The 25,068-nt window shown below is 44.0% G+C and overlaps 1 protein-coding gene across 1 annotated transcript; it reads right to left on the reverse strand.

Moving 5' to 3' along the window:
• Nucleotides 1-13,867: 13,867 nt before the first annotated feature.
• LOC113021429 (transmembrane protease serine 9-like) lies at nt 13,868-24,101 on the reverse strand. The gene is made up of 8 exons (XM_026166092.1): nt 24,007-24,101; nt 20,780-20,800; nt 20,445-20,607; nt 19,873-20,141; nt 19,132-19,277; nt 17,664-17,943; nt 14,883-14,936; nt 13,868-14,625 (listed from the first exon to the last, which is right to left on the reverse strand). Exons 1-8 carry the CDS (start codon nt 24,074-24,076, stop codon nt 13,868-13,870), a joined length of 1,761 nt encoding a protein of 586 aa, XP_026021877.1. The 5' UTR covers nt 24,077-24,101.
• Between the last annotated feature and the right edge of the window lie 967 nt (nt 24,102-25,068).

The raw sequence follows: 25,068 nt of genomic DNA on the forward strand, positions 1-25,068 counted from the left end.
CCCCACTGCTGTTCTGCAAAGGCACGAAACCCCCTCAGTGAGATCGTTGACAAGACTGGCTACAGATACCGACAATAGAATCGAGCGATCATCATCAGTGTTTGAAGCCACGTTATGAACCAAATAAACTGTTCAGGTAAATTCACCCAGTCAGGGGATTGTAGCCTAGCTGACTGACTGGTTTTCTCCCAGGCTGACCATGAAAAACAGCAGCTGAGTGAAAGCCTTTATTTGTTAATGCTGGTGTGCGTCACATCTATTGTGTCTATAATGCCTCTGTTTTGCTACGCTGATGCAGATTTGACGTAGCTACGTCTTACGAGTTATTCACTACCTGAACAGTTTAGGTGGTTCATAATGTGGCTTCAAACACTGTGACGTTTTTCCTCATTTGTACTGTGATCTTATCTTTATTTTCTGTTTTATTTTCTTCCATTTTTGCAGAAACCCTTATGTACCATCACACTGAGTATTAGAGAAACTGCATCTTTTGCAACTCAGTCCCTGGATGTAAGACCATCCTTCTGATTCAGGATAATCACGGGAGCACCAGCTAGCCTTCAGCCAACAGACACCATAATAATAATAATAATAATAATAATAATAATGGAGTGGATTTATATAGCGCTTTTCAAGGCACCCAAAGCGCTTTACAATACCACTATTCATTCACTCTCACATTCACACACTGGTGGAGGCAGCTACTGTTGTAGCCACAGCTGCCCTGGGGCAGACTGACAGAAGCGAGGCTGCCATATCGCGCCATCGGCCCCTCTGGCCAACACCAGTAGGCGGTAGGGTAAAGTGTCTTGCCCAAGGACACAACGACCAGGACAGAGAGCCCAGGGATCGAACCGGCAACCTTCCGGTTACAGATGCGATTCCCAACCCCCTGAGCCACGGTCGCCCCTATGGACCATACCGCACCATACCTTTGTTGTGTTATGCTCATGTCGTGGATTACTGGAATGCTGGTGGAACTGAGACACCTGTGATTTTCTGGATCTTTAGTTATTATTACAGTCAAGCAGAAACACTTTGACTAAACAGGTGATTTTAATTTTTTGTGACTTCTTTATCTTCAGGATTCAGGTCACAGGTGAGATAAGTGCAAAAAAACCAATTAACAATATAATAAAACATGAAGCACTCCTGTGTGTGTGGGAAGGGAGAGGGTGAATTTTTGAAAACTGGTTCTCAGGAAACACTGTAATGATAACATTATGTGAAAGATGATTTCCTGGAATAATACTTTAATGTCTGTCAGCAAACTGGATCTACCAGTAAGAGCACAGGTGAGTTTACAGGTATGCAGGAGTGCAACGTCATTGTGCCGGGAGAGGACCTGAAGATGAAACAATTCCTCTGGTTAAAGGAGACAATAGATGATAAACAAATGAATTCAAAAGAGATTGTATGAGAGTTTTTGTAAAAGGCTGGCAGGTTATTAAAAGCTCTGCAAGGAATTGGCTGCTTGATTATACACACCTGAAACACACAGCAGGTTTATCGACATTAAACAATAAGAACAAAGAATGTAACATGAAAAAACAGACGCTCCATCTTTTCTTTGAAATCCCAAACATTGCCATCACTGTCATTCTTAGTGAGAATAAACTTGGTATATATCTGTTTATGTGCTCATTTGGGGGCTGGTGAGGTTGAGAAGTCTTCAGTTAAATTTTAGCACCAAATCAGAACAGCAGTCACATCAAGGTGCTTTATATTGTCAATTCACTAGCTCCAAATGAATATAAATTAGTTGATGAAATAGCTGCAGGGTTTGAAAGTATAGTTATATGGGTAACCGCATTAATTATATCCATTACAATGTGCTGAGACTCTCAAACTTAACCAGCGACGTCATGGAGCGGTTCGCAGAGCAGCTGGGGCCAACCTCGTTGATGGGAGTGCAAAATCAAATGGCTCTGGACATGTTGTTGGCCGAGAAGGGAGGTGTATGTGCCATGTTTGGTGACATGTGTTGTACCTTTATTCACTGGTTGGGGTGAGAAGGAGAACAGGACAGAGGCAAGCGTAGGGAAAGTGAACGCCGAGTGGCCTCGCCACCCAGAGCAGAGGAAAATAACTGGTGGAAGGCTAGCGAAGCTGAACAGCTCTCGATAAGGTAGTTGAGGATTCCATGGAGTGGAGTGGATCAGCTCGGACAATTAGGAAGGAATGGCAGAAGAAGAGGTCAAAGGGAATTGAGAACAATGGGAATCTTAATAGGTGAATGAGCGGAACCCTGGATCAGGTAGCGACATGGCTCGACTTTGAACTGAAGCTCTGACAGAGAAGTATGCTGGATTTTGAGATTTGAGGTGAGGCTTGGAGGTTCGTAAGGCTTGCATGAGCTTGTCTTTGAGTAGAAGATGGAGAGGGGGTGCTTAGCTGGTTAATTACTTCAGATAAGGTAGTGATAACTACTGTGCTTATTTCGGAAATGAACAGAAGTGACAGCAGCAGCTTGGGAAGGGTTGATGCATTGAAAGATCGTTTTTAGAAAAGTTGTCTAGATGCGGAGAAGCTGGCGTCCCAGTGGTAGAAGGATTCACTGCTGCTTTTGCTGTGATAAATGCAGAGAAACTGGCAACTCTATATTAGAAAGCTTGCTGCTGAGTATGCGAATGAGGGATAAAGAAGAACCAGGCAACTCGGTGCCAAAGCTTGCTACTGTATTAGCATAGGAGTGATAGAGGAAGAGAACCTGGCGTCCAGTTGCCAAAAGCATGCTGCTGCATTTTGCCAATATGGGATACAGGAAAGGGAAACTGGCGACTTGTTCGTAGAAAACCTTGCTGGTGCGATTGGATATGAGGGAAGGACCTAGCATCCTGGTGCCATGAAAGCATGTTGCTAAATTTTGCGAAGGATGGATGGAGGGAAGGGAAACTGGCAAGGTGTTGGTAAAAGGCTTGCGGCTGCTTTTGTAAATAAGGGATAAAGAAAAACCTGGCAACCCACCTCTGCCAGATGTTTATTATTAAAGTGGGGTCCGTTGTCTGATCTGATGGTTCTTGGTCCTTCATAACTTCTGTTACCGCGCCAGATCCGCGGCCCCGAACCGTAGTAAGGAAACCTCTGGCAGTTACTTGACTCGCAGCCGGCAACAGCTTACTATACAGGTCAACTCCGCTAGCAAGAAGATCGAGGGAGGCGTAGGAAACTGCTTTACCGAACCTTTATTTCTCCTCCAAGGCACGAACACTGCGTACAGTGGGCTGAAACAGTTTACTCACAGCGGGCATCGCCGATACAACTTTGGCTGCCGAGGGAGTTATTATATTCCTTTTATTTACTTTCTCTTCGTCTCTTCTGTAGTTAACCGTTACTTTTCTTTTCCTTCTCCACTCACCCTCACACACCCGACAGGCAGTTCCGCTACACACACCCGCATACATTTCCCATCAGGCTTCACCCTTAAAGGACCATGCCTGTAACACTACCCCCACTCTGGATGATAATTAAACCCTTAACATCATTCCAGCACATGAACCCCCCATTAACAAGGAAACATACAGCATTCGTGCCCCCAGTCCAAAAATGGCGATCCTTAGGATGGAACAATCTTGAAGTAGACAACTGTCCATATTTTAAGCACAAGAAAACATAGGATGTACAGGGTTCACTTTGAGGAGGGTGCAAGTCAATGTCCATATCCCGCCCTTCACATAGACAGTATTCATAAAGAAAGACATTAAGGCACTACAGCTGAACGTTTACCCCTATATCCAGCTTTACCTCATTAGTATAAACAGTTCAAACAATAACTTGCAGCCCGTCGACAGCCATGTTGCCAGGAAACAGCAAGACAAACAAGCCCAACAGTACATGTAAGAATAGCCCCCTGTAACAACTCAATTTACAACAGTCATATCACTTAACATATGTAACATGAACAATTATTATTATTATTTTTTTTAACTACTGAGCAGGGCAGCGATCCGCCTACACCCCGACTCAGTTAGGACATACTAGCCTAGTGACTGACCCAGTCACCAAACATGTCCGGCGCCCGCCGCACACGCTGTGGTCTGGAACGGGGTGTGGACCTGAAGGAAGGGTGCTGTTCTGGTCCTTCAGCCCCATCCACGTAAGGCTGAACAGGGCTGGCTGGCAACCCACTACCATCTCCTTGAGCGGGTGGCGGAGAGCCAGCTCTCAGGGAAGCACCAGTATCTGGTTGATCTGCCCCAGCTGGGGTCTCCCACAAGTCGAAGGGGCCGAAATCAATGTCAGAATCGCTTTCGTCGAGCGCTGGAGGAGGCACCTCGGTGGGTGCTGCCTGGTCGGAGTCTTGGAAGACCCAGCTGTTGTCCAGCGGCGTTCTTGAGTGATAAGGCTTGAGTCTGTCGTGATGAACCACTTTAGCTTTTGCTCGGGGCCCCTTTTTAATGCAGTAGACTAAATCATCCAACAGGCCCACTACGAAGTAGGGGCCCTCATAGGAAGGCAGAAACTTGCGAACCTTGTGTCGCACTCTCTTGGTCCCTTTGATCAGATGCCACACTGCAGCGCCGACTGGATACTGAACTTGGCAGATATTCTTATCGTACTGTTTCTTAGCGCGCTCAACAGATATCCCGGAAAAGAGCCCCCAGTGTTACCGCGCCAGATCCGCGGCCCCGAACCGTAGTAAGGAAACCTCTGGCAGTTACTTGACTCGCAGCCGGCAACAGCTTACTATACAGGTCAACTCCGCTAGCAAGAAGATCGAGGGAGGCGTAGGAAACTGCTTTACCGAACCTTTATTTCTCCTCCAAGGCACGAACACTGCGTACAGTGGGCTGAAACAGTTTACTCACAGCGGGCATCGCCGATACAACTTTGGCTGCCGAGGGAGTTATTATATTCCTTTTATTTACTTTCTCTTCGTCTCTTCTGTAGTTAACCGTTACTTTTCTTTTCCTTCTCCACTCACCCTCACACACCCGACAGGCAGTTCCGCTACACACACCCGCATACATTTCCCATCAGGCTTCACCCTTAAAGGACCATGCCTGTAACACTTCATATCCCATTTGGTTTGCCCACCATCACAAGAAGATATCAGTATCCTTGTTGTCCTTTGGTCACCTCTCATGTCTGTAAAATCAATTTTGATGCCCTTAAAAGAGGCATCCAGTATTGGAAACCTCCCCTTTGAACACTGGTGCAGCTGCTTTGGGTGGTGTTCATTACAGGTGTTGCATTCCATCACATAGCTTTCCACCACAGGCCCTCCATGTTCTTGTGAGTTCTTCTGCTCTCATGTGCAGCACCAAGTGCTTATTTTAACAATAGTTGAGAAAATGTTGCTGGGACAACTAACATCCTATCATGTGCTCTCCAGAATCCACTGTTCTGTGTTGCTTCTTTCTTCATTCATTTATTGATGTTGTAGCTGCTGCATTATCTTGATGTCATCTTCTGTCAGTGATGGTAGCGATTCTTCTGCCAGAACAACCATTTGTCCTTGATATCCTCTTTTCCTCCTTTGCCGCCCATGTTTGGTTCTTTTGATATCCTTTACATTTCATCACTGCCACTTCCCTTGGTAGCTCATAACAGTTCTTCCGATTGTTCTTTATGTTTTACTGGAGTATTGGCTGTAAATACAAACCCTCAGTCTTACCGATTAAGGTCCATTGACATGAAGTACTGAAGCTGAATAGATGCTTACTCTTTTTCCTTGTGGGAGTTGTAGTGCTTTGGTGAGAGCCACAATTTCTGCCACCTGAGCTAATGCAGGTTGTGTGATGATTCCTTGTACTAATGTTTCATTTGTCTCTCCATCATGGCTCTGACTCACCACAGCAGATTTTCACCCCTGTTTCTGTATACAATGTGAGATCTGGATGCTCCAAGGCCACACCTGGCCTGTATTCCCCTCTAAAGCATCCTCTTTCAGTACAGATCTTGGGCCTGGATCTGGTTGCTGTTGTCGTAGCTGTGGTTCACGCTCAGTCTGTGCTTGTGTAGCCAATGCAGCAGCCACAGCTTTTTGTGTTTCTTCTTTTAAGTCCACTAACACAGCCACCAATCTTTTAGCTTTAACTTTGTTCTCGTTAACCTCTGAGTCCTTTCCTGCAATCTGTTGCTTAAACAGCCTTTTGGTTCATTGTTTCATCTTCTTCTCTCTGTGTCTCCTGACAAGATGTTGCAAATGCTCTCTCCATAAGAAATCTGTCATAACACTCAGTTGAACCACTCCATCAAGCAAATCTTGTGCAGATCTTGGCTAACCAATTTCACACTGATTTCTTGCCAAGTGTAAGGTTGCTTCAGTCCTATCAGGCTGCACTCCTGTTGGATTTTCCCAGAGTTTGGCTACCCGGTCCAGATATTCAGTCAAGGTCTCATTGGCAATCCTTTAAATGCCCTTAGATCTTTCATTCCTGGGTACAGGGTTTCCATATGTTCCCACAGGGCATTACTGAAAGGGATCAAGGCAATCGCTATCATGGGTTCCAGAGCCAAACCCAATTCCTTCCAAGAGTCTCTGTGCACTGGGTACCCCTTCTGTTTGAAAAAGCAAGGCACAAATGTCTCCAATGGCAAGTATCTCTCCTTCTGTGTTATCTTCAAAAGTCAAAATCCAGGCTGGTGCTCCAGCAGATAAAGATGGCAATTTCTCACCAGTCCTTCTGTATCTCTGAGATAAACTGGTTCTCATATGGACTGGCACAACAAGCGACTGATATCTCTTCTTTCCATCCAGTCTGGTCTAGTGCATATGGCTACCTCTGCTGATAGATGCAGGTAGTTCTTGATAATCAATTTCATCCTCTGTGTCAGTTTTTATCCTCCTGGCTTCTTGATGTTACTGGTGAACCATGTGTTTCTTTCAGCTCCAGCTCTGATCCAGTTGTGTCCTCTTCTTCTATTTGTCCCACTATTTCAGCATTCAGCAAGCCAGTCTCTGTTTTTTTAAATTTCTTTGGTCAGTTTTGATTTTCCCTTGTACTGATGACGTCCCTCAGTTTTCTTAGAATATTTCTTACTGAGAGCCACAGTCTCCTCCTCCTCCTTGGTCATTGTCGTTGACTTCTTTTTGATTCTCAGAGTCTGACTCACTCATCCTCTTCTTTCTTCTGGTCTGCTGTTCTCCTACTGGAATCTCCTGATTTGTTGTTGGAGGAATCAGTATGGAATCTCCTTGTAGCTTGTCTGGAGGAAGGAAGGAATTATGGAAGGGAATATGGGAAGAGGAGGAGGGATCTCCTTCAGGCCAGAGCCCCAGCATACGTGTGCTTTCCTCATTCCTGACATCTGTGCAGTTTGAGTTTGCTTACCTGTGGTTACATCCTCTCTGGTAGTTATGTTAGACCAGTTTCTCATTAGCAGAAATGTGCAGTAACGCGTTATAAGTAGCGTGTTACTGTAATCTGATTACTTTTTTCAAGTAAGTAGTAAGGTAAGGCATTACTATTGTGAAACAGTAATTAGATTACTGTTACTTTCCCATAAGCACGCTGTGTTACTGCATTACTAAACCGTGATTTTGTTTGTGAGAGTGCGTCATGACTTAAGCGTGTGCGACGTCCATGGTAACAGACGTGTGCAGATCAATAATGGATAATATGGAGTGCGCAGGAGAGTATGTGTGCAGCGTTTAAATCATGGAAGTACTGACCTTACTTTGGGTTTGATTCCGTAAATAGTGACAAAAACATTAGCGTCCACTGTTCACTGCGTGGGAAAACGCGGACCACTCAAGGTGGCAAATGAGTATTTTGTCCACATCATCCTCTTCATGCATGTTGTCTTACTCCAAGCTGTATAGGCTCGAAAGCCTACTACCAATGAAGCATATTAGGTGATGTGCATCTCTGTAATGAGAAGGGGTGTGGTCTAATGACATCAACACCCTATATCAGGTGTGCATAATTATTTGGCAACGTCCTTTCCTTTGGCAAAATGGGTCAAAAGAAGGACTTGACAGGCTCAGAAAAGTCAAAAATAGTGAGATATCTTGCAGAGGGATGCAGCAGTCTCAAAATTGCAAAGCTTCTGAAGCGTGATCATCGAACAATCAAGCGTTTCATTCAAAATAGTCAACAGGGTCGCAAGAAGCGTGTGGAGAAACCAAGGCGCAAAATAACTGCCCATGAACTGAGAAAAGTCAAGCGTGCAGCTGCCAAGATGCCACTTGCCACCAGTTTGGCCATATTTCAGAGCTGCAACATCACTGGAGTGCCCAAAAGCACAAGGTGTGCAATACTCAGAGACATGGCCAAGGTAAGAAAGGCTGAAAGACGACCACCACTGAACAAGACACACAAGCTGAAACGTCAAGACTGGGCCAAGAAATATCTCAAGACTGATTTTTCTAAGGTTTTATGGACTGATGAAATGAGAGTGAGTCTTGATGGGCCAGATGGATGGGCCCGTGGCTGGATTGGTAAAGGGCAGAGAGCTCCAGTCCGACTCAGACGCCAGCAAGGTGGAGGTGGAGTACTGGTTTGGGCTGGTATCATCAAAGATGAGCTTGTGGGGCCTTTTCGGGTTGAGGATGGAGTCAAGCTCAACTCCCAGTCCTACTGCCAGTTTCTGGAAGACACCTTCTTCAAGCAGTGGTACAGGAAGAAGTCTGCATCCTTCAAGAAAAACATGATTTTCATGCAGGACAATGCTCCATCACACGCGTCCAAGTACTCCACAGCGTGGCTGGCAAGAAAGGGTATAAAAGAAGAAAAACTAATGACATGGCCTCCTTGTTCACCTGATCTGAACCCCATTGAGAACCTGTGGTCCATCATCAAATGTGAGATTTACAAGGAGGGAAAACAGTACACCTCTCTGAACAGTGTCTGGGAGGCTGTGGTTGCTGCTGCACGCAATGTTGATGGTGAACAGATCAAAACACTGACAGAATCCATGGATGGCAGGCTTTTGAGTGTCCTTGCAAAGAAAGGTGGCTATATTGGTCGCTGATTTGTTTTTGTTTTGTTTTTGAATGTCAGAAATGTATATTTGTGAATGTGGAGATGTTATATTGGTTTCACTGGTAAAAATAAATAATTGAAATGGGTATATATTTGTTTTTTGTTAAGTTGCCTAATAATTATGCACAGTAATAGTCACCTGCACACACAGATATCCCCCTAAAATAGCTGAAACTAAAAACAAACTAAAAACTACTTCCACAAACATTCAGCTTTGATATTAATGAGTTTTTTGGGTTCATTGAGAACATGGTTGTTGTTCAATAATAACATTATTCCTCAAAAATACAACTTGCCTAATAATTCTGCACTCCCTGTATATACTTTGCAAAGAGATTTTTACACTTACACATGTCCACTGGCTGACCAGTGGGTGGCAGGGTATGGAGTGACACATCAGTGTCCAATGTAGTGGTTTATCTGCAAGTATACCATCAACACTGACACAAATACAAGAAAACAGCCTTTGAATAGCTGTAACTGTAGTGACCACTATATGTGAAAGAGTTAAAGCAATCACAGTCCAGCCCAGTTGGTAAATAATAACAAACACACTGTAATAAACTAATAAAAGATCAAAGCAACAATGTCAAAAATGAATTTAGAAATTAACCCAAAAAGAATCTGTATCAATACTCGATAAGAAATTAATGAAACAAAAAACTAAGATTCAATTTAACAATCAACTCAACAGGAATTATGTCAGAATCAAAGAAAAAAAATGAAAATGAATTTAGCAATTGACTCACGCAATTATTTATATATTAAACAGATACAAACAGGGGCAGCACAGTGGTTAGCACCATTGCTGCACTGTCCTGAGTTCAATTCCACCATCAGGCCGGGGTCTTTCTGTGTGGAGTTCTCCCCGTGTTTGCGTGGGTTCCTTCCGGGTACTCCGGCTTCCTCCCACAGTCCAAAGAGATGCTGTTTGTGGGGATAGGTTAATTGATTAATTCAAATTGCCCATAAGTGTGAATGCGGGAGTGAATATGAGTGCGAATGGTTGTCTGTCTCTGTGTGTTAGCCCTGTGGCAGACTGGCGACCCGTCCAGGGTGTACCCTGCCTCTCGCCCTATGAAAGCTGGGATAGGCTCCAGCATCCCCGCGACCCTGAAAAGTATAAGCGTAAACGAATGGATGGATAAAAATCAATCAAAGAAAATCCATCCATCCATCCATCTTCATCCGCTTTATCCGAGGCCGGGTCGCGGGGGCAGCAGCCTAAGCAAAGAGGCCCAGACCTCCCTCTCCCCAGCCACCTCCTCCGGCTTATCCGGGGGAACACCAAGGCGTTCCCAGGCCAGCCGAGAAATATAATCTCTCCAGCGTGTCCTGGGTCTGCCCCGGGGCCTCCTCCCGGTGGGACATGCATCTCGGGAGGGGAAAGCGGTGCTCTACCTGCACTGTGTATAGTGCTGGCGGAGCGCTGCTGACGTCGACTGAGAAAATTGTCAGGCGGTGGAAGGAATACTTCGAGGACCTCCTTAATCCCACTGACACGTCTTCTGAGGAGGAAGCAGAGTCTGGGGATGAGGGGAATGACCCGCCAATTTCCGGGGGCGAGGTCGCTGAGGCAGTTAAACAACACCTTGGTGGCAGAGCCCCTGGTGTTGATGAGGTCCGCCCCGAGTTCCTGAAGGCTCTGGACGTTGTAGGGCTGTCCTGGTTGAAACGCCTCTGCAATGTTGCGTGGAGATCAGGGACAGTACCCGTGGACTGGCAGACCGGGGTGGTGGTCCCCATCTTTAAGAAGGGGGACCGGAGGGTGTGTTCCAACTACAGGGGAATCACACTCCTCAGCCCCCCTGGGAAAGTCTATGCCAGGGTGCTGGAAAGGAGAGTTTGTCCGCTAGTTGAACCTCGGATGCAGGAGGAACAATGCGGTTTTCGTCCTGGTTGCGGAACACTGGACCAGCTCTTTATCCTTTATACTTGAGGGTGCATGGGAGTTTGCCCAACCAGTCTACATGTGTTTTGTGGACTTATGGGGCAGGGATAGTTCAGTAGGTAGAGTGGTGGCCCCATGATCAGAAGGTCGGGGGTTCGACTCCACTGAACGGCTACCCTGAGGTACTCCTGAGCAAGGTACCGTCCCTACACGCTGCTCCCCGGGCGCTGCATTGGTGGCTGCCCACTGCTTCACTGGGTGAATGGGTTAAATGCAGAGGAACTATTTCCCTATGGGGACTCACACGCACACTTTACTTTTCTTTTTTGGAGAAGGCATTCGACCGTGTCCCTCGGGGTGTCCTGTGGGAGGTGCTGCGGGAGTATGGGGTGTCTGGCCCATTGCTACGGGCTATTCGATCCCTATACAACCGTTGCAAGAGCTTGGTTCGCATTGCCGGCAATAAGGCTGCCCTTTGTTCTGTTCATAATTTTTATTGACAGGATTTCTAGGCGCAGCCAAGTGGCAGAGGGCTTTCGCTTTGGTGGCCTCAGAATCTCATCTCTGAATTTTGCGGAATATGTGGTTCTGTTGGCTTCATCGGGTGGGAGCCTCCAAGTATCTCGGGGTCTTGTTCGCGAGTGATGGGAGAAAGGAGCCGGAGATCGACAGACGGATTGGTGCTGCAGCTGCAGTGATGCGGACGCTGCACCGGTCCGTCGTGGTGAAGAGGGAGCTGAGTGTAAAAGCGAAGCTCTCAATTTACCGGTCGATCTACGTCCCTACCCTCACCTATGGCCACGAGCTGTGGGTAGTGACCGAAAGAACGAGATCGCGGATACAAGCGGCAGAAATGAGCTTCCTCCGAAGGGTGGCTGGCCTCTCCCTTAGAGATAGGGTGAGAAGTTCGGCCATCCGGGAGGGGCTCAGAGTAGAGCCGCTGCTGCTCCACATCGAAAGGACCGAGCTGAGGTGGTTCGGGCATCTGACAAGGATGCCCCCTGGGCGCCTCCTGGGTGAGGTGTTCCAGGCATGCGTCTGGGGCCCGATCGGGCACTGCCCGAAGAGGAGACATGGGCCCATCCTCCCGCAGGCCCACCACCCGCAGGAGGCGCCATAGGGGTCGGGTGCATTGTGTGCCGGGTGGCGGCCAGGAGCGGAGGCCCTGGCGGACTGACCCCCGGCTGCCAAGACTGGCAACAGGGACATGGAATGTCACCTGTCTGGTGGGGAAGGAGCCTGAGTTAGTGCGTGAGGTTGAGAGGTACCGGCTAGATATAGTCGGGCTCACCTCTACGCATGGCTTGGGCTCTGGAACCAGTCTTCTGGAGAGGGGCTGGACTCTGTCTCAGTCTGGAGTTGCCCCTGGTGAGAGGCGGCGGGCTGGGGTGGGTATTCCAATATCCCCTCGGCTTGCTGCCGGTACGTTGGGGTTTTTCCCGATGGATGAGAGGGTTTGTTCCCTGCGCCTTAGGGTCGGGGAATGTTAACTTGTCATCAATCAATAACAGAAATGAATCCCGAAATCAACTGATTAAGAACTAATAAAAAAATCAGTTAATTCAATTCAATTCAATTCAATTCAAATCAATTCAATTCAATTCAATTCAATTCAATTCAATTCAACTTTATTTAAATAGCTCAAAATCAGAATGCAGAAACAAATATATATATATATATATATATAAAGAAAACACACCAGTTAATTCTATAGCTTTTTCCTGATATCAGAAATCAACTTAAAGAAAACAGAATACAAAACCCAATTAGCAGTTAACTCTATAGTTGTTAACTTTTTACCAAACAAAAATAAGAGTCAGTTTAATATTTATCTTCTAAAATATCAGATTAAAAAAAAGGTCAGTTTAGAGTGTAATTTTCCAGAAACATTTAATCATTTATCAAACAAAAATGAAGTTCAATTTAGAATTTAACTTCAGAAACAATTACTCAAGAAATTATTTTTCACTCTCTGGCTTCCGTAACAAACCTTGATCGTGTGATTGTAGTTATTTATGTGGTTATCATGTGTTTATTTCTTTACTGTTGAGAACCACTAGTGTTTATTAAAGGAGAATTCCCTCCTTCTTACAGTGACAATGACAATGATTATTCACCATCATGTTATTTAATCCATATTTTATTTTTAAAACTTAGCCTTTTACTTTAACCTCCTAGGACCTGGCGTGCACATATGTGGACATCATATTTTAGTTTATTTAGACCAAAATACTCAATTTACAAGGGCCTGTTAATCGCTTATGAGGACATTATACTGCTGCTGTTCTATCGAAATGTTAATATCCTCATATGTGGCTCTCATTTTTCTTAGAAACAAAGATCAGGTAAAAACATCTGGTAGTTCTTTGTTTTTACATTCATCAGGCTCCAATATGCCCGAATATCAAAGAGAAATTAAAAATACATGCTGTGGAAGAGTTTGCGTCTTAGGAGGTTAAGCTGTTTGAATTTCTCATTACTCACGCTCTTGATTTATTTCCTTGTTTGATCTTTATATACATCATTTCCTTGTTCTTAGTAAATCTCTATTTAACCTGTTTTTAATCTGACCTTTGGCCTATTACTTTTTAACTTAAACATCACTTATAATCTTAACCTTTTTTGCACTTTATTACGAACTTGTACCGTAACTCCCGGACTACAGAGCGCACCTGATTAAAAGCCGCATGCTCTAATTTTAGAAAGAAAATCAATTTTGTACTTCTACAGGCCGCACCAGATCTTAATCCGTAAGGTAACATAAACATGGTAACATAAACGTTATGGTAACATACAAAAATACATACTGCAAATGCTTTTTTTCCTCGAACAGTGCCTATAACACGACTACCTACAAGTATACGTAGGTATCAGTAACACACAAATTACATTGCTTATGGGTTTTTTTACGGAACAGTACACAAACAACATTACAACGTCTCTTAACAACCGGTAAAAATATATACCGTATATATACTACTTATCAATTTCATTGGTCTACTGTTACCAGGCAAAATGTTTTTGAACGCATGAAAAAAAATATGCATTAGCCGCACGTCAGTATAAGCCGGGTGTTCACAGTGTTGGACGGTTGATGGTTGTTTAAATTGTAGTGTTTGTTGGAAGTGTGTTGTTTGTAGTTGTGGTTGTATTTGATGGACGGTTGATAGTTGTTGGAAGTGTCGTGTTTGTAGATCTTGTGGTGTTTGTTGGACGGTTGGTGGTTGTTGAAAGTGTGGTGTTTGTTGAAAGTGTGGTGTTTGTTGAAAGTGTGGTGTTTGTTGGACGGTTGATAGTTGTTGGAAGTGTAGTGTTTGTAGGTCTTGTGGTGTTTGTTGGACGGTTGGTGGTTGTTGAAAGTGTGGTGTTTGTTGGAAATGTGGTGTTTGTAGATCTTGTAGTGTTTGTTATAAGTGTGGTGTTCGTAGTTGTGGTTGTATTTGTTGGACGGTTGATAGTTGTTGGAAGTGTCGTGTTTGTAGGTCTTGTGGTGTTTGTTGGACGGTTGGTGGTTGTTGGAAGTGTGGTGTTTGTAGTTGTGGTTGTATTTGTTGGACGGTTGATAGTTGTTGGAAGTGTGGTGTTTGTAGGTCTTGTGGTGTTTGTTGGACGGTTGGTGGTTGTCTGAAGTGTAGTGTTTGTTGAAAGTGTGGTGTTTGTAGGTCTTGTGGTGTTTGTTGGACGGTTGGTGGTTGTTGGAAGTGTAGTGTTTGTAGTTGTGGTTGTATTTGTTGGACGGTTGATAGTTGTTGGAAGTGTCGTGTTTGTAGGTCTTGTGGTGTTTGTTGAATGGTTGGTGGTTGTCTGAAGTGTAGTGTTTGTTGAAAGTGTGGTGTTTGTAGGTGTGGTGGTGTTTGTTGGACGGTTGGTGGTTGTTGGAAGTGTGGTGTTTGTTGGACGGTTGGTGGTTGTTGGAAGTGTGGTGTTTGTAGGTCTTGTGGTGTTTGTTGGATGGTTGGTGGTTGTTGAAAGTGTAGTGTTTGTAGTTGTGGTTGTATTTGTTGGACGGTTGATAGTTGTTGGAAGTGTGGTGTTTGTAGGTCTTGTGGTGTTTGTTGGACGGTTGGTGGCTGTTGAAAGTGTGGTGTTTGTAGTTGTGGTTGTATTTGTTGGACGGTTGATAGTTGTTGGAAGTGTCGTGTTTGTAGGTCTTGTGGTGTTTGTTGGACGGTTGGTGGTTGTTGAAAGTGTGGTGTTTGTAGGTGTGGTGGTGTTTGTTGGACGGTTGGTGGTTGTTGAAAGTGCGGCATTTGTAGGTCTTGTGCTGTTTGTTGCACGGTTGGTGGTTGTTGGAAGTGTAGTGTTTGTTGGACGGTTGGTGGTTGTTGGAAGTGTGGTGTTTGTAGTTGTGGTTGTATTTGTTGGACGGTTCATAGTTGTTGGAAGTGTAGTGTTTGTAGGTCTTGTGGTGTTTGTTGGACGGTCGGTGGCTGTTGTTGGAAGTGTGGTGTTTGTAGTTGTGGTTGTATTTGTTGGACGGTTGATAGTTGTTGGAAGTGTAGTGTTTGTAGATCTTGTGGTGTTTGTTGGACGGTCGGTGGTTGCTGAAAGTGTGGTGTTTGTTGAAAGTGTGGTGTTTGTAGAGCTAGTGGTGTTTGTTGGACGGTTGATAGTTGTTGGAAGTGTAGTGTTTGTTGGAAATGTGGTGTTTGTAGAGCTAGTGGTGTTTGTTGGATGGTTGATAGTTGTTGGAAGTGTAGTGTTTGTAGGTCTTGTGCTGTTTGTTGGACGGTTGGTGGTTGTTGAAAGTGTGGTGTTTGTTGGAAATGTGGTGTTTGTAGATCTTGTAGTGTTTGTTATAAGTGTGGTGTTTGTAGTTGTGGTTGTATTTGTTGGACGGTTGATAGTTGTTGGAAGTGTCATGTTTGTAGGTCTTGTGGTGTTTGTTGGACGGTTGGTGGTTGTTGAAAGTGTGGTGTTTGTTGAAAGTGTGGTGTTTGTAGAGCTAGTGGTGTTTGTTGGACGGTTGATAGTTGTTGGAAGTGTAGTGTTTGTAGATCTTGTGGTGTTTGTTGGACGGTTGGTGGTTGTTGGAAGTGTGGTGTTTGTTGAAAGTGTGGTGTTTGTTGGACGGTTGATAGTTGTTGGAAGTGTAGTGTTTGTTGGAAATGTGGTGTTTGTAGAGCTAGTGGTGTTTGTTGGATGGTTGATAGTTGTTGGAAGTGTAGTGTTTGTAGGTCTTGTGCTGTTTGTTGGACGGTTGGTGGTTGTTGAAAGTGTGGTGTTTGTTGGAAATGTGGTGTTTGTAGATCTTGTAGTGTTTGTTATAAGTGTGGTGTTCGTAGTTGTGGTTGTATTTGTTGGACGGTTGATAGTTGTTGGAAGTGTCGTGTTTGTAGGTCTTGTGGTGTTTGTTGGACGGTTGGTGGCTGTTGGAAGTGTGGTGTTTGTAGTTGTGGTTGTATTTGTTGGACGGTTGATAGTTGTTGGAAGTGTCGTGTTTGTAGGTCTTGTGCTGTTTGTTGGACGGTTGGTGGTTGTCTGAAGTGTAGTGTTTGTTGAAAGTGTGGTGTTTGTAGGTCTTGTGCTGTTTGTTGGACGGTTGGTGGTTGTTGGAAGTGTAGTGTTTGTAGTTGTGGTTGTATTTGTTGGACGGTTCATAGTTGTTGGAAGTGTGGTGTTTGTAGGTCTTGTGATGTTTGTGGGACGGTTGGTGGCTGTTGGAAGTGTGGTGTTTGTAGTTGTGGTTGTATTTGTTGGACGGTTGATAGTTGTTGGAAGTGTCGTGTTTGTAGGTCTTGTGGTGTTTGTTGAATGGTTGGTGGTTGTCTGAAGTGTAGTGTTTGTTGAAAGTGTGGTGTTTGTAGGTGTGGTGGTGTTTGTTGGACGGTTGGTGGTTGTTGGAAGTGTAGTGTTTGTTGGACGGTTGGTGGTTGTTGGAAGTGTGGTGTTTGTAGGTCTTGTGGTGTTTGTTGGATGGTTGGTGGTTGTTGAAAGTGTAGTGTTTGTAGTTGTGGTTGTATTTGTTGGACGGTTAATAGTTGTTGGAAGTGTGGTGTTTGTAGGTCTTGTGGTATTTGTGGGATGGTTGGTGGCTGTTGGAAGTGTGGTGTTTGTAGTTGTGGTTGTATTTGTTGGACGGTTAATAGTTGTTGGAAGTGTAGTGTTTGTTGGACGGTTGGTGGTTGTAGGTGTGGTGGTGTTTGTTGGACGGTTGGTGGTTGTTGGAAGTGTGGTGTTTGTAGTTGTGGTTGTATTTGTTGGACGGTTGATAGTTGTTGGAAGTGTCGTGTTTGTAGGTCTTGTGGTGTTTGTTGGACGGTTGGTGGTTGTTGAAAGTGTGGTGTTTGTAGGTGTGGTGGTGTTTGTTGGACGGTTGGTGGTTGTTGGAAGTGTGGTGTTTGTAGTTGTGGTTGTATTTGTTGGACGGTTGATAGTTGTTGGAAGTGTAGTGTTTGTAGATCTTGTGGTGTTTGTTGGACGGTCGGTGGTTGTTGAAAGTGTGGTGTTTGTTGAAAGTGTGGTGTTTGTAGAGCTAGTGGTGTTTGTTGGACGGTTGATAGTTGTTGGAAGTGTAGTGTTTGTAGATCTTGTGCTGTTTGTTGGACGGTTGGTGGTTGTTGAAAGTGTGGTGTTTGTTGAAAGTGTGGTGTTTGTAGAGCTAGTGGTGTTTGTTGGACGGTTGATAGTTGTTGGAAGTGTAGTGTTTGTAGGTCTTGTGGTGTTTGTTGGACGGTTGGTGGTTGTTGAAAGTGTGGTGTTTGTTGGAAATGTGGTGTTTGTAGATCTTGTAGTGTTTGTTATAAGTGTGGTGTTCGTAGTTGTGGTTGTATTTGTTGGACGGTTGATAGTTGTTGGAAGTGTGGTGTTTGTAGGTCTTGTTGTGTTTGTTGGACGGTTAGTGGTTGTTGAAAGTGTGGTGGTGGTGATATTGGTGGTGTTTGGCACTGGTAGCAGTCTTGTGCAGGTAACACTGAGATCACTGTTGGTCCCAGTAGACTTGAACGTCATGAAGCCCGGCCGGTTGGAGGAGATCTGGCTCGTGATCCAGGTCTGGTACTTGGATACTCTGGTGTAGACTCCTGGAAGATTCGGCCTGGCACAACCTTCCCTAAAACTGACGATTCCTGCCTGAATCCAGCGACCAATCTGCTTGCTCACCATTGGACCTCCTGAATCCCCCTTTGAGAGCAGAAACATTTACTGTTAGACAGAACCATCAGGGTTTATTAAGGGGGTGCAGTGAGAAGATGGCATGTAAGAGGAATGAACTGCTTATGCATTTCTGTGAGTTCCTTTCCCAACGAAAATACATTTGTTATTCTTTGTGCTTCACATGTTGAATTTGGAAACCTTTCCTGAATATAACCAGAGGTACGACTCAGAGGTCTTTTTGTAGAGCTGTCATGGTGATGACTAGATCAGGGTTTTTGGTTCTATACTGCCCCTTCAAGAGCTGCCTTAAACTAGAGCACAGACAGTGAGCTGTGAGTGGGAGGCATTCCACAGAGATTCTGAAATGTGTCACGTGCGTGTGTTTAATGGTCATGTACTGTGAGAGCTAGCTTGCTGTATGATTCCTGTGTGTGTGTATTTGTCCTAACGCATAGCTTGTGTCAGTGACCTGGATCTGAGAGACCCAGGGTCCATGAGCAGTTATGGACCAATATAATATATGATGTATGTTTGCTGGACTGTGCTGTTCTTGTGCTCTCCATGCTTGTATGTATAGGCAAGTGGGTGTATCTGTGAGTGTGGCTGAGCACAGGGTTTCAGGTAGGCTTGGTGGGTGTGTCCCATCTGGAGGCTGGCCCCACCTGCAGCTAACGAAGCCTCATCAGGGAGCTACTCAAGAGTGTGGCTGAGCACTCCTCGGCGTGGGATCGTTGCGTGAGACTCCACGTCAGTGTTCTTTGTGAGCCAAGTTAAGTGAGTGCATGCCTGCAGTGGTTAAGTGTCCTGACAGTTGCTTCCACTGGTTTTGGGTTAGTGACAATTCAAAACCTACCTTTGAATTTGTTAAAATATGGTATACTTTATATTCTGTTAAACATGGGACCCCAACGTGGGATCTCTCCCGATTTATTGTTAAATTTAAGCTTTTCTGAATGCAATCAGAAAATAAAAAACCCAAGAATCTTTCCTGTGTCCTGTCTCATTCCCCATGACTGAGCCACATATATGATTTCCTGGTTATAGTTAAAAAAAACTGCATCTGTTCTATTAGTAAATTACACACAGCTCAATATGGTCTCTCTTAGCAGATCAGGTATGTTAAATAGAACTGACTGCATCTGTGTGCACCTGAAAAACTAAGAAGAATAATCTGTAAAAGGTGAAAATGTGCCAAACACAGGTAACAACAATCACCTGACAGGAGTCCTTTCCTCCTGCACTTAACCCGGCACAGATCATGTTGTCAGTGATTCTTCCCACTCCATAGTTACAGTTGCACTGCCTGTTTCCCACAACAGGAACCTCCACCTCCATCAGGTTTTGTGGAGAAGGAAGGGACACTGAACGGGGTAAAAAAAATCTGTTTAATAAACAGCGTGTGACAGATTAAAGATACAAACCTGAACAGTAAACAAAGCATCGTTCCACTTCCAGGCATTTATTCTGGTGGTGAATAAGTTTTAACTCAAAGGATTTCCCACTTTCAGTGGTCACATGACAGAAAGCTGTATATATTGAACCACCAGACAAATCTGATTAAAAGTAAAAAAATATGCACAATCAGTTTTTAAAGTGTTTTTGACATTTGGTTCGTATTTCTATCTTTGATGCTTCAGACATTTTCCAAATATTTCAGTCCATGTTTCTTTTAGTGTTTATAAAGTCTGTTTCCCCTCCACGCGCACAGGTTTATCATCAAAAACGAAACTGCATGAGGCCAGTTTCTTTTTTACAAACATTTCCTTTGAGGTTGGCTCAGAAACTTGGTGTCTTTTCTATAAATTCATAAATCATAGTTTCTGAAACATTTAGGCTTCTCTTCAGCAACAGAATCATAAAATAAGCAGACAAAGGCTCCTTTATGGATACTTTGGAGAAGCTGTTTGTTTCCTGTCATCCTCAGACAATATTAATCTGTTCTAACCAGTGACCCACCTCCCCTTCCTATATCGCCCCAGCCGGTGACCCAGCTGTTAACACCGCTGTAGAAGATGCTGTCTGAAGCTGCCAGGCAGACGGGAGAAATGTAGTTGTTGAAAGTCACCGGTGAGGAGAGCCTCAGGAGGCAGATGTTGTTGTCGTTGGTACCAGAGTTGTAGTTTGGATGTTTGATGATCTGTGTTACTGTCCGAGACACTGCATTGGGATTAGATCCCCGTAGACTCTGACGGCCCAGATTCACAGTCAGACCGGTTGGAGTACTGCTGAGATCATCAGGAGCGACACGAACAGTACACAGTTGTTACAATTGTTATAGACGAGAAAACATATATAAAGTTTCACTTCCTGCCCTGTTAAATATTTGCAAGTGATCATTTCATTTATATACCACATTTCATTACATGAAAATTCAATGTGTTCAACAGAAAATGAAGAAACACTTAAATTTTTTTTTATATGTAAATGTAAATATTGATCCTGTTACACCCCCCCCCCTCCCCCAGATTAGGACCCTCCATAATTTCGTTAAATAATCTTTAGAGTGCAGCTTCAGCCTCATCACTCACGTTTGAAAGCAGTGAGCAGCAGTCAGCACCCACTGACTGTTAATGAGGGATCCTCCACAGAAGTGGGACCCAGATGTTTGCAGACTGACCTGCCAGGGCCAGCTGCCAACAGGGGCCGCCTGTCCTCCTACAATCCTGGTGTTGAGCTTTGGCTGACCACAAACTGAAGACCGACATTAAAACACAGAGTGAGCATTACTGTAGGAGCTGTAAACTCTCAGCACTACAAACTGCTGAGTGAGGACACAGTGATCCTGGAGTCTACAGTTCACTCACAAACTAATATTCATATGAAACTAAAGATTTATTACACATAAAAGTAAATCTTATCTTACCATCCAGCTGTGACTCAGACTCTGAAACACAGAAAACAAACAATGTTTAAACAAAAAATCTGCATTCATCTGTCTGTGGTTTGTTCATTGTCTGTAATAAGGCAAGGCAAGGCAAGGCAAGGCAAGGCAAATTTATTTGTATAGCACAATTCAACAACAAGGTGATTCAAAGTGCTTTACAGAGACATTAGAAACAAGAACAAATAAAAAGCATGATTTAAAATAGATTAAAACAAGCAAATAAACTAACTAACTAATTAACAAACAAACAAACAAACAAAACAGTATATAAAATCAAAACAGATAAAATCAGAACAGTAGATAAAATCAGTAGTTAAATGTAAGTTTTGAAATTTAAGCTTAAAGTGTGGATTTGGTGCTTTATTCAAATGCAGCTGAGAACAGGTGAGTCTTCAACCTGGATTTAAATAAACTGAGTGTTTCAGCTGATCTGAGGCTTTCTGGGAGTTTGTTCCAGATATAAGGAGCATAAAAGCTGAATGCAGCTTCTCCGTGTCTGGTTCTGACTCTGGGAACTGATAAAAGACCGGATCCAGATGACCTGAGGGATCTGGATGGTTCATACTGGGTCAGGAGGTCATTGATGTATTTTGGTCCTAAACCATTCAGAGCTTTATAGACCAGCATCAGAACTTTAAAGTCTATCCTCTGACGGACAGGCAGCCAGTGTAAGGACCTCAGAGCTGGACTGATGTGGTCCACTTTTTTGGTCTTAGTGAGGACTCGAGCAGCAGAGTTCTGAATGAGCTGTAGTTGTCTGACTGATTTTTTAGGTAGACCTGTAAAGATGCTGTTACAGTAATCAAGCCTACTAAAGATGAATGCATGGACTAGTTTTTCCAGTGGGTCAGTCAATAGTCAATATCTGTGGTTAGCTAAAAGCATCCAGCAGTGAGTCAGTCCCCTTGGGGAGGGGCTGTAGCTGCTAGCTGTCTGTTTGGCTTTACCTGAACTCGACCTCTGGGCTGTTGGAGCATTTTTAATGACATAATCTGATCAATAACACAGCTGCTGTGAGGTTACTGTACTAACAGACCCTCCAACCCACATAGCAAAATTGGTATGGCCCGGATCTGGCCCATACACCGCAAAGAATGACGGCCCACACATGGGTCAGCACAAGGCCATTTGCAGACACACTGGTGGTCCTGTGCTGGCCCATCTGTGGACTACCTCTGGCAAACCTGATCTGGACCACCAAAGGGCCGTCATTGTTTGCGATACGTGGGCCATGTGTAAGTTGTGCACAGCCACGGGCCAGTTGTAGACAAACTGTGCTGGCCCTGACCAGTTTCAGCTCTGGCCCCAGATGTCAGAATAATGTGTACCTTAATCAAGCCATGTAATAACAACACGTGTCAGAATATGCAAAACAGTGCAAAAGTAACATGACACATGTTCAGACAGTGAATGGACTGACTCTTATATAGCATTTTTCTACTCTCCCGGATTACTTAAAGTGCTCTGTACAACATACCACATTCACCCAATCACACACTTTCTCTACACTGAGTGCTTCCTAACTACATTCACACACATTCACACTCTTGACATGTGGACTGAAGGAGCCAGGGATCAAACCACTAACCTTCTGACCAGTTGGTGAGCTGGTCTACCTCCTGAGCTACAGCCACCCGGTGGTAAACATGAGTAAACCGTCACTAGGTTTTGGATAAAGTGTACACTCACAAACCTGTCAAACCTGCATTTGAAACATTCTAGGATTTTGATTGGGTGTTACTGAACAGGAAAGTAATGTGTCTGTGTGATGCTTCCATACAGTCTGAGATAACTGTGCTGTTTTTCAGAAAAATAGGTGTCATTTAAAATCTTGATTATGTGACCAGTACGCTGCTTCCTTATGCTTGTGCCGTGGACACATGTGTCTGTAAGTAGTTCATTTATTATTCGTGGTTAGTTTTTGACTGTATTTCCAAGAGTTTGTTTTCTGCTTTTTTTATTTGGCTAGTTTGAAGGTGCTATTCTAAGTAAGCCAGCCTGTTAATTTCAAGTGTTCTAATTTTTCAGTAAGATGTTAATAAATTGAATGTATTATGAAGAATCTTTATATATATTTTTATATAAATATTAACATATATTTATGTGTTATGTTTCGTTTTCCCCAGTTTTACAGTCGTGGTTAACCATGCAAAGCAGTCAAAGGCTCCAGTGGGCGCTTCCTTCATCTGTTAAATGCAATTTCTGTAGCTAGTTGTGTGTGTGTTTGTATGTGGTTACCATTTACACCATTATCATTTTCGATTGGCGAGCTTTCCTCTTCTGAGAGGATTGTTATCATGTAGTTGTTTTCTGACAAAGATCAGTGAACTCTTTTCTTTAAAGTTTTCTGATCTTTTTGTGTGTTTATGTTTGTGCGTGTTCTCATCTCAGCTACTCAGTGTTTTTATAGTTTTGCTTTCATTTTCCACTCTCCACAATTACTCCATTGTTCGATAGAAAAGTTATAAACAACCATCAAATAATCATTAATAAACGTTTTTAGTTTTTTTTAAACATGTACACCCTCATGAATAAATCTCTGTGTATGACTCAAAACTGACTGATTAAATCATCAAAAAATAAATTGAATTGAAAATGAAAGTTAAAAACTGAATCAAAGCTAAAATAAAATAAAGCAGCTCTAATAACTGTGATACAGGGGCGACCTTGGTTGGGAAGCACATCTGTAACCGGAAGGTCGCTGGTTTGATCCCTGGGCTCTCTGTCCTGGTCGTTGTGTCCTTGGGCAAGACACTTTACCCTACCGCCTACTGGTGTTGGCCAGAGGGGCCGATGGTGCGATATGGCAGCCTGGCTTCTGTCAGTCTGCCCCAGGGCAGCTGTGGCTACAACTGTAGCTGCCTCCACCAGTGTATGAATGTGAGAGTGAATGAATAGTGGTATTGTAAAGCGCTTTGGGTGCCTTGAAAAGCGCTGTATAAATCCAATCCATTATTATTATACAGACGCTGATTGATGGAAAGCAGTTCAGCCTCTCAGCTGCTCCCCAAACCAAACAGATCGTCATATTAATCTGTGTTTAAGCTTTCATCATCAAGATAAAGATGAAGCTAAAATAAACCACCAGTCCTCCTTTTCCTGTCGTGTTACTTCCTGCAGTGTCACTTTAAAGTGAAGCGCTGTGCTCCTGAGTGTTTTGGCCCTCTGAGTCGTACCTGATGCAGGTGTGTGCAGAGAGCTCTTACCTTGGGTCAGGAGCATCAGCCCAGCAGCCAAACACATCACTTTGTAGAAAGCCATCGCTGTAAGATCCATACCTCCAGACCTGCTGAGGCTTAAATACCCTCCCTCTGGCCTCCTTTTTGTCTGCATTAAACACACCTCTCAGTTTCCTGTCTGGCGACACACCCAACGCTTCAATGCGGGTCACCTGATCTTCCTCACATCAAACATGTTGTATTAAACAGGAATTTCGGCTTTCAGGCAGCAACCTTTTTACTGATGAGTAACTTATTTTTAGAATTAATTATTAATTTTACATCATGAAACCAAAATCCTGCTACAGACTGAAGTATTTTAAAAGCTGAATAATATAAATGTAAATGTTAAATGGCCTGTATTTGTGTAGCGCTTTTACTAGTCCCCCCTAGGGACCCCAAAGTGCTTTACACACCCAGTCATCCACTCATTCACACACAGTGCCTCAAAGCTATGCTTTATATTAATAAGTGTCATATAATTATATAGCGTAGTATTAAGTGGACACGGCCCTGATAATAAAGGCCTTAGACTACGTGTCCTTTAGTGGTAGATTGTTGGAGACCCTCACCCACGCTTGTCTGCAGGAGTTGATAACAGGGAACCATCTGCCAGTAGAAATTTACTGGAAGGGAGTAGGGAAAGGTCACAGCCTCGCCAGAGCTGAGAAAAGATGTTGTGCAGCTAATAGACAATAACCTCTGAGTGCGCTGTGCAACGTGACTACTGAATGCCTGTGTAACACTGTTGTTAGGGGCACACCGCCATCACCAGATCCACGCAGAGTGTCATTCAGGACGCATCTCCCTTGTAGAAGTGATTTTGTGAGAGAATAAAGTGTAAAATGGTCTACTGAGCAGTGTGTTGTCTTCCATCAGCTGCCTATGAGGAATCAAAAGAACAGTGAAGTGTTGATATTTAACAGTGTGCATTTATTCTCAGCCTCAAACGTCAGACCACAAACAAAAAGCCATCAGACTTCTGACTAAAAAGCCATCACACTAAATGCTCTCAGTCTTTATCTCAATCTCGAGTAGGACTTAAGAGGT

The sequence above is a fragment of the Astatotilapia calliptera genome, chromosome 4, assembly GCF_900246225.1.
Source record: "Astatotilapia calliptera chromosome 4, fAstCal1.2, whole genome shotgun sequence".
NCBI lineage: Eukaryota > Metazoa > Chordata > Actinopteri > Cichliformes > Cichlidae > Astatotilapia > Astatotilapia calliptera.

Bases quoted from the DNA above. Each gene is read 5' to 3' on its own strand.
- LOC113021429 (XM_026166092.1), bottom strand. From the start codon at position 24,076: ATGGATCTTACAGCGATGGCTTTCTACAAAGTGATGTGTTTGGCTGCT. The intron at 20,608-20,779 runs GTAAGATAAGAT...GTCGGTCTTCAG, and splicing joins GTCTGAGTCACAGCTGGATG to TTTGTGGTCAGCCAAAGCTC. The intron at 14,937-17,663 runs CTAACCGTCCAA...CAACTATCAACC, and splicing joins CACCACACTTTCAACAACCA to GTCCAACAAATACAACCACA.